The sequence below is a fragment of the Typopeltis vanoorti genome, chromosome 9, assembly GCF_054136105.1.
Source record: "Typopeltis vanoorti isolate ZY-2024b chromosome 9, IOZ_Tvanoo_1.0, whole genome shotgun sequence".
Lineage (NCBI taxonomy): Eukaryota > Metazoa > Arthropoda > Arachnida > Uropygi > Thelyphonidae > Typopeltis > Typopeltis vanoorti.
The window spans coordinates 82,385,113-82,398,971 of NC_143557.1; the positions used below are offsets into that span (position 1 = coordinate 82,385,113).

General features: G+C 35.6%; 1 protein-coding gene across 2 annotated transcripts in view; it reads right to left on the minus strand.

Annotated features, from left to right (window-relative positions):
* Positions 1–13,859, minus strand: part of LOC150103204 (protein BANP-like) — a 329,769-nt gene that overhangs the window by 116,839 nt on the left and 199,071 nt on the right. For both annotated transcript variants that reach the window (XM_090398157.1, XM_090398158.1), the window contains one exon: positions 7,317–7,360. In XM_090398157.1, the coding sequence (XP_090254283.1) occupies positions 7,317–7,360 (44 nt within the window). The remainder of the gene's footprint in view (positions 1–7,316; positions 7,361–13,859) is intronic.

The following is a 13,859-nucleotide window of genomic DNA, read 5'->3' on the forward strand; positions in this document are numbered from 1 at the left end:
ATAGCAACTTCCATAATTATTTAGTATTAATAGGTCTTCAATTGTCTCAATCTTCAAATTTAATGTGATCCAGCGGAAATAATGTGCACTCCTGACTTGCACCTGATTTAACAACAAACCATATTTGTGTACTTCCTTCAATTCAAACTGTTCATTTACAACTTAAATACAGACTATATATTTCTTGATATAATATCCAGTTTACACCATATAATTACAGTATTCTGAACAGCTTTTGTCTTGGGATTTGTATTTTAGTTTTGTAGATCTCGAAAATGCATATGACAATGTAGCAAGAAAATAATAATAATTAAAGATAAAAAATAGAAATTAATTTTGAATAGAGTGAAGGAGTGCTATTTCCATTTCTATGGGAATAGACAGATAAATGTAGTCCATCAGGCCTTAAAATTGCAGCAATGTAATAATGCCTCCCAGCTGTTCTTGTAGTCTTTCATATAAATCTGGTTTGGTATAGAAATTAAGTTTTCTTCCAAGGGCCTCTGTGTTTGGAGGAGATAGAGCATAGTTTGTTCAGGTTCACAGTATACCTGATACAAATTTTATTTTCTTCATGACAAACAACAGTGGATCTTCCAAGTTGGCCAAAGTAGTAGGACAGACCACAGATGCATTGGTTCTGGTTAACTCCTAGAAAGACGAAAGGAAAAAGGCTTGATTTTTGTCAATGACAGGTAAAAAAAAAAACTACTTGAATATTAAGATGTCTTAAGTATCATAAAGATGTATTTAGTTATTCCTTGACATAAGGGATGGAAATACAATTAATTTCTTCCTGAGAGGAAGAAGACAGTGTCCTGTAATTACTTATGGCTTGGTTGATAAAAGACTCCTTTAAACCATTACATAATAAGGTAGAGTAAATGTATTGTATTTCCTGGAGCAATAAGACCTCAGTGGAGCACACTCAGTGAGTATGAACTAAGGTTTTAACAGTGCTAAATGTTAGATATGGATGATGGCAAGACTGTGAGTAGATGTAACGACCTGATTGTGTTTTTTCTGAAAGACTGAAAACTAGTAGTCCACAGATCATAGAAGATTCAAAAAAAAAAAAAAATGCAAACAAAGGAACTGCATCATTGATGAGCAGCATTAGCATCTGTGACAAACATATGGAGTTCAGATATTGAGAATCCATCCAAACAGAGAAGATATCAACATACCTATATACCAAACCACTGGCCTAAGAATATCACAGAGGAGATGCTACTGAAAACACTCCATAAAATAACTAGCAAGCATCAGAAAGCTGTACTTTCTAATGGTTGGTAAAATTTATCTTGATGAGTAAAACAGTCAAATGAATGAATGAATGTGCATGTGCATGACAAAATTAAAAAAGGTAGATGATATCTGTAAGAAAATCTTATTCCTCTAAAGTTATGTTGGTCAGGGAAACTATATCTACAGCGATCACTATACCAGATAGACCAAGATGAAGTTCACATTGTTTGTCAAATACTCAGTATTCTTAACATGAGAAGCAGACTTACTTACCTATAAATGGGGAGCAAGATGCTCAGATTGTATAAAGTTGGATAGCCAATACATTGAATGACAGGCCTTAAAGAAACTCCTAGCTTGTAGATCTTGAGAAGATCATATAGCCTGGTGGGAAGGAGAAAGGTGATGTCTATAGAAGGTCTTCACTTTTATCATCCTACAACAGACACTATCTATATGCTTATTTAGTCTGACTTAATGTAAGATTGGAAGGAAGGGATGAATGGTAGGTCAATTACCAAGGTTTCTGTATTATTCTTTATCAAGTATTACAATGGCCTTTTCTAAAGCTGTTCTAGTGATGATAAAATTGCTGTTAATTTTTAAAGACTTCAAGTCTTTCATCTCCGAAAAGGTTAAATTCAGAGCTAAGGTTTTGGTGCAGGTAGAAAATGGTTTGGAAAATATCAGCTGGCTCCAACCAGAATCATTTTTACTTTGGAAAGGAAATTCTGAAGGTATATCCTTTCTTGATGTTTACATCTCATGAAACTGACAGTGAACCATCAGTTTCATGAGTATGTCTCATTTTACACCTCCATATCAAATTCTTGTATTTGCAGATCATCATTATAACCTCCACATAAGTATTTCTGAAAATCACAGTGTTATCATAGTCCACAATATGTTTTCTTTTGAGAACATCTCTGAAAGGCTATCATCATAACAATTTGCAGAATCACTGATATATTTAGATGTATTATCTACAAAGAAAGCCAATTCCATATTTAAGAGTGTTTCTGCATGTGTCATATTCTGGTAAAAAAAAAAAAAATAATAATAATAACAACCACATTCATATTTAGTAATAAACTGTGTCAATAAAAAAATTCTGTCTGTGAAAAAAAATCAAGAATACATCAGGGTTGTTCAAATTCAAAAATCTGGTCTTGCAAAATGGGGTGAATACTTGTAATAGGACCTCTTGGCCAAATATTTACAAATACTTATAGAGCATAGGCATACAGCATGGGTGAAGAACTTGTATACATAACTCCCACATAGGGGAATGCTCTGTTTCCAGTCCAAGCATTGCCTCAACAGTCTTTACTGCACACTATTAGACTCCTGTGGGCATGATCTAGCAAAAACCAGATGGTAACATATTAAGACATTTCTCAACCAGTTAATGAATAATCCTGCTGCTTACTCTGCTAGATCATGCCTAGAAGGAGTCTAATAGTGTGCAGCAAAGACTATTGAGGCAATGCTTAGACTGGAAAAAAAGATCACTCCCTATGTGGGAGCTATGTCTATAAGTTCTTCACCCATGCTGTATGCCTATGCTCTTAAATTCAGCCATTACACCCAACCATAAAAAATAACATTATAAATAATAGTGACAATGTATTTAAAAAAAAAACTCTCACAAAAAATGACAAAATCATTGTAAAAATAACAAAAATACACTCCAAAAGGCCTAACAAACAACAAATTGAGCACATTAAAAAAAAAAAAAAAAAAAAACTGCCACATCTATTTCATTAACATCTGGGGGCTTCAGTACAAACATTAATGAGTTGAATTAAAGAGTGCCATCAGTCATAGGCATCAAACCAGATCAGTTGTTCCTAATTGAATCTCATATGGCACTCTCTAATTTCAACTTAACTATATGTTTTTGTCAGGACTTACATTCCATGACATAGGATACTAAACCTCAAATCCCTTTATATGATTTTTTCCCCCCTTGATTCACTTTGTTTGCTACCTTCTAATTTGGATAACCATGCAGACCTCTTTGATTACATATATCTGAAAGTTAATTTCATATTAACTATCCAAACAGTGAGATCATCATCCTTGGAGATTTCATAATTTAAAATCAAAGCGACTTTCCCATCCCTAACTTCCCATCAAATTGAAAGGGAAACCAAACTATATTTTTGTTCTCCTATAATGATGATGTGATTCTGTGCATTTAACAAAATTTAGTTATTAAATTAACTTCCATTCCCAATTTGGTTATCTGTAATTCTATTTCAGTACTATCCACAGGCATCATACTTATTTGTATTAAAGTATCATGTGTTCTTCAGTTGGAAAGAATCTTTACAAGGATTTTTTGGATGAAAATTTACTAATTTTCATCCAAAAAATTTACTAATCACATAAGAGGATGGCAGAATTTTTGCTTCTCAGAAACTGAGATTTTTAATTCCAGTCACAAGACAAACTGGCAAGCCCATGTTTTTCTCAGATATAATATAATATAATATAATGATCACAGCCTTTGTCTCATCCCTAATTTTAATCAATCCTAATCTCAAAACTGTTTATCATATATGTAGCATCCCAAAGCTGTTATCTCCATCATATTACCAGATATGATGGAAATACCAGGAGATTACAAGGATTAACACTCTGTTAGTTTCTTAAGATTGAAAATACTGACAGAAAAGTAATATATACATTTATTTATTTATTTATTTACGTACATACATACATACATACATACATACACACAGTTGACCCTTGAAAAACACAGGTTTGAACTGTGTGGTTCCACTTATATGTATTTTTTTTTTTTTTTGAATAAATATATTGGAAAGTTTTTTGGAGATTTGCGACAATTTGAAAAACTCGCAGACGAATCATGTAGCTTAGAAATATCGAAAAAATTAAGAGAGAGTTAAGTATGGTCTGAATTCATAAAATATATGTAGATACTAGTATATTTTATCATTTAATACCATAAAGTATACACAAATCTATTATAAAAAGTTAAAATTTATCAAAACTTAAACACACAAACACATAGGCCATACATGGCCATTTGCAGTCAAGAGCAATGTAAACAAATGTAATGATGCAGTGTTAAATCATCACTGCATAAAATTAACTGTTATTAATTAGTTAATTAATTAGCATAAAATAAAAATTTTATAACGATTTATTCATTAGTGTATAGGCTAGGCTACCGTTAAGCAATCATATTGCTGCTTCTTCGTTATCAATGCATGAATTGTTATACCTGTAAATAAATACGAATTTATTTTTCAGATTATCTTTTCATTTTTGATGTCTAGTGTTAGTAATACGTATGACATATACAGTGTTTTGTATCATATATGACAATACATGCTGGCCTGGTTGGCCAAGTGGTTAGCATATCTGCTCTCCAGCCAAAAGGATGTGGGTTTGAAGTCTGCCGTAGGCATGGATGTTTGTGACGGTCTGTGGAAATACTAGTGGTGGTGGGCAGTATATAGCATTGGTGTAGGGTTGGTGGATTGAGTAGTAGAGTGGGTGCCCTCCCTCGATGATTTGCCTCGCATGCTGCTTTATCTGTCTTTCAAGGTTGCTAAATTTGGAACATGTCCTTCATAGACCATGCATTTCAGATGGTCCCACAACCAGAAGTCACAGAGGTTGAGATCAGGTGAACAAGGTGGCAATGCTGTGGGAAATGCACGACTAATCACTCTGTGTTCTGTGAAGTGTTTTCGTAACATTTGCTGTACTGACAATCCAATGAGAGGTGGTGCTCCATCCTGCATGAATATGGCACAGTCAAGGTATCTTCATTGCTGCAGTTGCAGAACAATAAAGTTTCACAGCATCTCTTGATACCAAACAGCAAAGATGATACAAATCACTGGTCCTGTTGGGCAAAGTTCTTTGAAAAAGTATGGACCAATAATAAATGATGCAGTGAAACCATACTACACTGTGACTTTTCAGTGAGCGTAAATGGGTCTGATGGAACACATGTGGGTTATTTGCAGCCCAGCAGCAATTGTGTGAGTTAACACTACCGTTCAGATAAAAATGTGCCTCACCAGTCCACAAGCTCTTCCATGGCCATGTGTCATTTACTGCTAAGAATGTCAGGGCAAACTGCAGTTGAGTTTCTGCATCATCATGAAGCAAAGCTTGAGGATGGGAGATCTTATAGGGGAAAAACCATTTTATGCAGCACACTGTTGAGAATGGCATGTCCAGTTGCCTTGATATTGCCGAAGCACTGTTGGACTCTTGTGCATTATTCATTCCATGTTCCACGATGGCAGTTGCAACTTTGTCAACTGGTTGAGGCATAATTCATTTACATCCTCGTCCTAACCTCACTGCTAAAGATCTGCTGTTTTCAAATCTTAAAATAATTTTTCTAAGATTTGTTATTGTCATTGGACCTTTTCTCCTATCCTTCAAATGCTGGAATTCTCAAAGCATAACATTACAGTTACTGCATTGTTGAGAGTAAAGCTTGACTAACAATACATGTACTGGTAAGGTGAGAACCATAGCACTTCAGTCTTATAAGAATGATGCAAATCTATTTTGGTATTCCTTATATCCACCAACTCGTTAGTAGAAATAATGAGATTATGCAAATATATGCATTTATAGTGCCAAATGTTCCCTGGTGGCAGAATTTTGTACTATTTTTTATCTTCTGAAAAAAAAAATTCTGAAAATAAAAACTCCACGTTCTAGAGTGTACTTACACCAAGTTTAGTTGAATTTTGTCCAATATATGTTTTGTTACAGGGCTCGAACATTTATTTAATTATGAGCATCCTGTATATAAGTAGAAAGTCTTTTTACCTTAGGTTTATTATATGTTAAAGATACCAAGAAATTATATACTTGGTTTTAATCCTTTTTCCAAGGAAGCAAAACAATGTTTTGTAGGTGAAATATATTCATCTCTGAGCTACTTGTATATAGAGGCTTATGACTTCATATCACTTGCCTTAGTATGTATTCCATAATGCAAAACACACCCCCTTTTGGACATGTATAATGCTATGCATAATGGGAAGGGCCACTATCCAGACTTGTGTATCTGAGAAATTAAAAATCTCTATTTACAGAAAACCAACTCACACCAATAGATATCTTCATGCACAGTACCATCACTATCCACCTCAAAAACTTGGCATTATTTCTATGCTAGGCAAATGTGCTTGCTCCTGTTGTGAAGAAGAAGAACAAAGAACTTCAATTTCTTCTTACAACCTTTCAGCAAAATGATTATTCAAAACAAACAATTAATAAGTTACTATTTAATTCACCTCCTCGGCATACTGAAGAGAGAAATAGTGAAGAAGGCTACATATCCCTACCATATATCAGTTCTGTTTTGCCAAAATTAGTCATAGTTCTTAAAAAATATAATATCCGGACTTCTTTCACTCCTCTACTTAAACTCTGTTCCTTGCTCAATAGATGCAAGCAAAAACATAACAACCTGAAATATCCAGGAATTTACCAATATTTGGTGCAAATGCAACATGCCTTATTTTGGTGAGATGGAAAAATCTATCGAATTACATCTAAAGGAACATAAAAGAGACATCACATATGGCAGAACCAGAAGATTCTACAAGTCTTCTGGAAAGAAGAATTGTAGAATCTAAAGAAATCATTCTCAATCTAGTACATCTCAACACTAACCTCAGCTATAATCTCTCAGACTGTCATTGAGCTGCTATCCAATTTGGCATTCATGAGACCTTGAACGCATGTGCACGCCCGACAACGAAGAGATACACAGAACAGTTTTAAAAGCTAATATGCTAACATTTTAACGTATAGATTCTTTTTCTTTTTTTTTTTTCCCTCTTGCGATGTTTGTTGGTGGTTCCCTCGTTATGCACCCAAAGAAGTCTTCTAAAAAGATGAAACTAGTTGCACAGTTTGCTTAATTAAAATAGTGTTTGTATTTTTTTATCTCTTGGCTCATAGTCATTTAATCTATTTCAAAAGAAAACACACACACACACACACACACACACACACACACACACATGTATGTTTGATAAAGTTATATTTCTACTTGCCTGTCTGTGTTGATGGAGGAAGACCCACTATAATTGTTCCATTTCTGTAATTAAAAAAAAAAAAAAAAAAAAAACTATAAATTATTTAAAAATAATTACTTATAAAAATATATAAAAATTATCTAAAAGAGCAGATTACCTTAAAACACCAAGTAATGCTGTTGCTTTAGGGCTATCGGCTTCACATCAATTACTGACATAATTGATGTGAAATCAACAGCCCTAAAGCAACAGCTTTACTTGGTGTTTTAAAGTAATCTGTCTTTTTTTAGATAATTTGGTATGATTTATTTTGTAACCAAGCAGAAAAGTTGTCTATAACTATCTCTGATACAGAGTATTTCAATAATATGGTGATGCACCATTTTACTACTTGTATATTGAAAATATAAGAATTCTGTACTGACTTAATAACAACGTCTTCTAGCCAAACTCCCAGTTATGTGATGACAGCTATCCCTCATTTAACCTTCTTTTAATCACCATAGTTTAAATCTCCTGGATTTTCTATTCATTCTCTCAGAAAATCTTCCGACAACTTAATAAGTTTTTTCACTTCAATGTATCTTGTGGGTCAGATTAATTGGATGTTTTATGTACTCCAGTTTCAGCTATGACACATCTCATTGAGGTTGCCCAATCACTGCATGTTGAATTTTACTTCTGTTCACTTTCCATGCATATCTCTACCATATATCAGTTCTGTTTCGCCAAAATTAGTCATAGTTCTAAAAATATATAACATCCAGACTTCTTGCACTCCTCTACTTCCATGCAGAGGAAGGAAGGAGTGGAAGGCCATTCTGTGAGTGTTAATTTTTCTATACCTGCAGGTGCATTCTTCAGCAGAATTTTTTTTTCTTCTAGTAGGTACTAGTCTTTTCATTGCAGAATCCTTTTATTTTTTTAGATCAACAGTTTTTTTTCTTCCAAAAGCAGAGCAAAATTAATGAACTCCCTTCATTTTATAAGAGTTAAAACCCTTGGAATTAATATCAGTGAAGAACATGAAATTTATGCTTTTACACAATTCAATGGTGCCATTATCACATCATTGAGAAAAATCTTGTTATAAGAAATGAACTACTGTTCAGCAAGATCAACTAGTTATTCCTATAATGATTGGGAGTCAGATATGTATGGTAAGAACAGAAAAATTCCCAATAGAATATATAGAAAATTTTGATAAGATTATTTACAAAGTTTTCTTTAAATGGGTATAGTTAAAGATATATGAAGACAAGAAGGACTGGAAGAAAAAAAAATGAGAAGAAATCAGGAAGCTTTTTTTTTCCTATGGATACGAAGCAGCAGGTCTCCAATTTGGTGTATATAGTCAGTCAGTCAGTTGGGAGTTTTATTATTATTATTATATTATTATTATTATTGTTCCAAGCAACTCCAAGGAGTCGACAGACTCATCGAGGGAGGCCCTAACATCATGTCAAGAACACTATTCGACATTGACACAGTATCTATCATACCTTGCCTTAAACTCATTCACGGTCGTAGCACCCACAACAGACTCTGGAAGCGTATTCCACTCATTCACTACTCTCCAAGTAAAAAACCTAGCTCTAACACCCTTGTCAACCACGCTCTTGCCCAGCTTCCATGCATGGCCCCTAGTCCTCCCACCACCAGTCATATTTTCAAAAATATCTTCTGGAGCAATCTTATAGAAACCCTTCAGTAATTTGAATGTCTCAATCATATCACCCCTCCTTCGCCTATCGACCAATTTCTGCAACCCACAAATCTTCAACCTATTCTCATAAGGTTCATCCCACAGACCTGCTATCATCTTGGTCACTCGTCTCTGGATCCTCTCCACTTCCTCCCCATCACAAAGAAACCCTGATGCCCATAACTGGGCACAGTAGTCCAGATGGGGTCTTATCAAGGCTCGATACAGAGGAACAACAACTTGGTTGTCTCTGCATGTTAAAGTATTTTTCAGAAGCCAAGTGATTTGGTGAGCTGTTTTAGTCACTTTTGCAATGTGCCCCTAAACTTCAATTCCCTATCCACCAACACTCCCAAATCCCTGTATTCTTCTCTTGATTAATTTCTCCAAGACCTTGACAATGATTCCTGATATACTAATCGGTCGGTAATTTACAACAGCAGTCTTGGAATCTCCTTTATGCAGTGAAACTATTTTCCTCTCTTTCCACCCCCTCAGGACTAACCCAGACCTGAGCCTTAAACAAAATGGTCAAGGGTACTGACAATTCTTTAGCTGCTTCTCGTACAACACGAGCTGGTATACCATCCAATCCCACAGATGTATTGACATTGAGGTTATGCAATAGACTACTCACCTCCACTTCATTCACCACAATTCCCGTATAATCTACTGGTACATTCGTTTCTACAATGTCACCACCTGGATGATATATTCTTGCAAAGTGCTCACTCAGTAACTCAACTATATCAACTGATTCAGTTACCTCCCTTCCATCGGCATTCTTTAAAATCATTCTGCCATGTACATTTTTCCTTTTACTTGCTACATATCTAAAAAACTGTTTAGGATTCTCTTTAGCCTGCATGGCCAATGTTCTTTCGTAATCCTTTTTTGCTTTTCTTACCACACTCGTTACCCTTCTGGCCTGCGCTTTATACCGTTCATGTGCCTTCCGGTCACCTTTCTCCTTAAATTCCCTCCATAGTTGTTTCTTTTTTTGCAGCTCAAGCTTAATGGTGTTATTCATCCATTTAACCCCTAGTTGATTTATTATTCGGACTCTAGGTATACAGTCAGCCACTGCGTCATGCAAACACTTCTTAACTACCTCCCATGCACTATCGACTTCTAGTCCTTGCAGTTGTACATGCCATGGCACTGAACCAATCAAACTCCTAAGCTTGTCATACTTTCCAGCCCGATAATTCCACATGTACCCTGTCTTAATTGAAAATTCTACACCTTTAGCCACGTCCCAAGTCAACACCCTATGATCACTCTCACCGATTGGTGGCAATGTGGTCATATTTGTTACAGCCAAATCCTCAGATGTAATTACTAGGTCAAGCACTCTCTGACCCCTAGTATTTTCATTACATGCTGTCGCAGATAGTTATCCCTTAATAACCGCATAAAATCCAATTCCTTCCTCCCGTGTGTCCTGTCCTCACTCCAATCAATGCGACCATAGTTGAAATCTCCCATAATAATCACACTACTTCCACTCATTTCTTCTATTTGCTTGTGCATACTGTTACCACCATCTTTTCCATCACCTGGTCTATAGCAGCACCCAATTGTATATTTAGTTCTGCTAGCCACAATCTCACACCAAATGGCCTCAAATGTGCTCTTTTCTCTATCCTGCAGTTCCACTTCTATTCTCCATGGCTGCAGCTCATCAGCTATCATCAATAACACTCTTCCCCCTATTTTATTCTCCCTGTCATTCCTGAATACACTATACCCATCACATTCAATCCCACTAGCTATATCATCTACAGTCAGCCATGTTTCACTAATACCAATAACCTGTGGTCTGGAAGTGCCAACCATGGCCAAAAACTCTTCCTTCTTGTTCCTAATACTCCTAGCATTAGTGTACATGAATTTAAGACCCCCATTAGCCCCAACCCTACCTTGATGCCTTATATTAACTATCCCACTCTGATTTGTTGTCCTTATTTGCTCAGGCATATTATATTCATTCTTACATTCAACTGCCTCCCTAAGGACTGTATATCTACTCTCCCCCCCCCTCCTTAATAAATCTAGTTTCCCTGAATTTGCACATCCACCACATTCAGCAACACTTTCTCAAGTCTTCTTACACCGTAACCATTCAAATGCAAGCCATCCATCTTATATAGATCCTTTCGCCCATCGAACTCACTCCACACGTCCACAAATTCCACACCACTCGTCATACATAATCCACGCATAAAGTCATTCGCAATTATGGCCTTCCTTTTAAACATTTCACTGTCATACTGTGGCAAAAGACTAATCATTCTAACTCTCTCACTCTTTTCTTTTGCTACATCAAACAATTCATTCAGGTCTTCTAACATTTTCATTTTGTCTCCTTTCAAATCATTCATACCTGCCACAACAATCATTTCTTTCACCCTTTCCTTTTGCTCTCTAACAGACTCAGTTACATCCTTTATGGTCGCACCAGGTTGGTACGATTTTGTCAAATCCTCTACTATCACACCTTGTACTAACAAGTCTCTATACAGCACTCTATCCTTCATTTTGTTCATGTTCACACTCATACGTCTATTTTTCCTGTCATACTTTTTATTATTGGCTGGTTCATTCAGTCGACTTTTGCTCATACGCTCTAGCTGCTGTTTTGCCCTTTGTATCGCACCATTCAACAATGCGATTTCACTCATTGCGTCTATCTGATCTTTTTTATTCTCAGTAAAACCATTAATACTATCATTCACACTTTCTACATTCACACTCTCACAATTCTCTGGTACAACCTCGCTGTTTCTTGTCATATCCCTATTTTCTTCATTCTGAAGTTTGACAAAAATATCACACTCACGATCTGAAATACTCTTCAATTTCTCATTCTCCCTACATTTTCTACACACATTCACTCCTTTATTATCATCTAACCACACTCCGACCGCACTCCGCAAAGCATACATTTTTCAGCTAGTACACTGAATCATCTCTTTTATACTACTGTTCTTTGATAAAGATGGTGAACCATCATTACTCGCCACCATTTTCCTTCGTACTGGAGCCATACTTACTTGCAACATATTTTATCAAATTATAACACACCAGAAACACATGCACTAAGAGACGCAAGGCAAACAAAACTACGCAATATTAAATAAATTTATCAAGGATAACTGAAAATAATACTTATCCGGAGCTTTCACGAACACTACACACTACGAATCCCTCTAGCGGTGACAGCCCCAATAAAATATGTTATAAAGACACACAAAATATTCTAAAAACACGAAAATCGTTCTAATATACTATAAAACCAATTTTCTAAGGAAAAACACACACAAAAAACACCAAAAATCACAATTTTACATGAGCGCTAAATTACACTGACCACTCACCATATAACCTCGAACACAATCCCAAACCCAAACCGAACCCAAAATGAGTTTGTCAAGTGTTTGTTGAGTGCTTGCAGCACCTTTAGCCATCTAGGTGCAGAATACCCAAAGCAAAATGTTTCAGCTGTTTAGGAATAGGCCACATTTTTTTACAAAGCTTTGGACTATGTAGCAAATGCAGGTAAGCGCGCATAAAGTTAACTAATGCCTGCACTGCATCGAACCTACAGAGAGGATTGGAGGTTCAATTGAATCACTTTCCATATCAAAAAAACATTAAAGCAGTAAAGCATTGGGAAGAAAATATAAATTCTGCAGACAGTGAGTGTCCTGAACTAGAAAAACAACAAGAGAAGAAAATTGACTTTCAGATGACCAGAGTGGGGAACACCAGAAAGAAAACATTCACTGCAAATGATTTCACTAACCACAGTTCTCAACATACTTCTTCCTTTTTCTGCAGCCTGTTATATTCAATACAGACTAAGTTAGTAGAAATATCAAGAAAAAAATAAAATAATGAAGTAAGTAGAAGATTAGCAGAAGAAATGCATTTCATGAATGGTTCAGTAAAGCAAGCGGACAAAAAAAAAAAAAAACAGAAAAAATCAATAAGTAGAAGATATACAAGTCATTCACTACAAAAAACAAAACAAAACAACTTAGTCTCATAATCATCAGATGCCAAGGAACCATAGAACCACATAAAACTAAATACTGATCCATCTAAGATATCAAAGGTATAGATGTCATCCTCAGAGAACTTTGCAACAACAATAAACCATATTCCAATTCCCAGCATTTTCTATAATGTACAAAGAGACACAGAAGGGTAAATAACTATAATCAATTAGAGATGGAATAAAAAAATCCATTCAACTCACTGCAGTCTATTCACCTACCAACCTGAGAGAATAAATAACCTTTCGATCATCCACTGAACATCAATTTACATGACACTGCTGAGACTACTGCGGGCAATGGATTGTAACTGCATATCCCATTCCCATTTATGTGTCGCCTCCTATCTAGGAACTGCATATCACAGTATGACAAAATCAGGGGGTTTGGGGATCCTCAAACTGGAACCATGTATTAAAGAGCTCAAAATTTGCTGTAGAAACATGAATCTAATGGATATATGAGGGAAGAAAAACTATTACAATGATAGAAAATTACTTGGTTTGGTCTCCAGTGACACAAATGTGTCTTCATAGATTCTACACACCCACTAATCTATGGTGTGACATTAACTACACTACACCACTTCAACTTGACCGAAATAAGTAATACAAAAGACCACATGCTTTCTTACTCAACTGGAACATGAGGGATGAAGTAGAAACTTTCTCAGCAGACCTTGGAGAATGCTATGAACTTCCCTGAATTTTTTAAAGAACAGAGAACTGCTAAATGGCCGGCCTGGTTGGCTAATTGGTTAGCATATTTGCTCACCAACCAACTGGTTTGAATCTC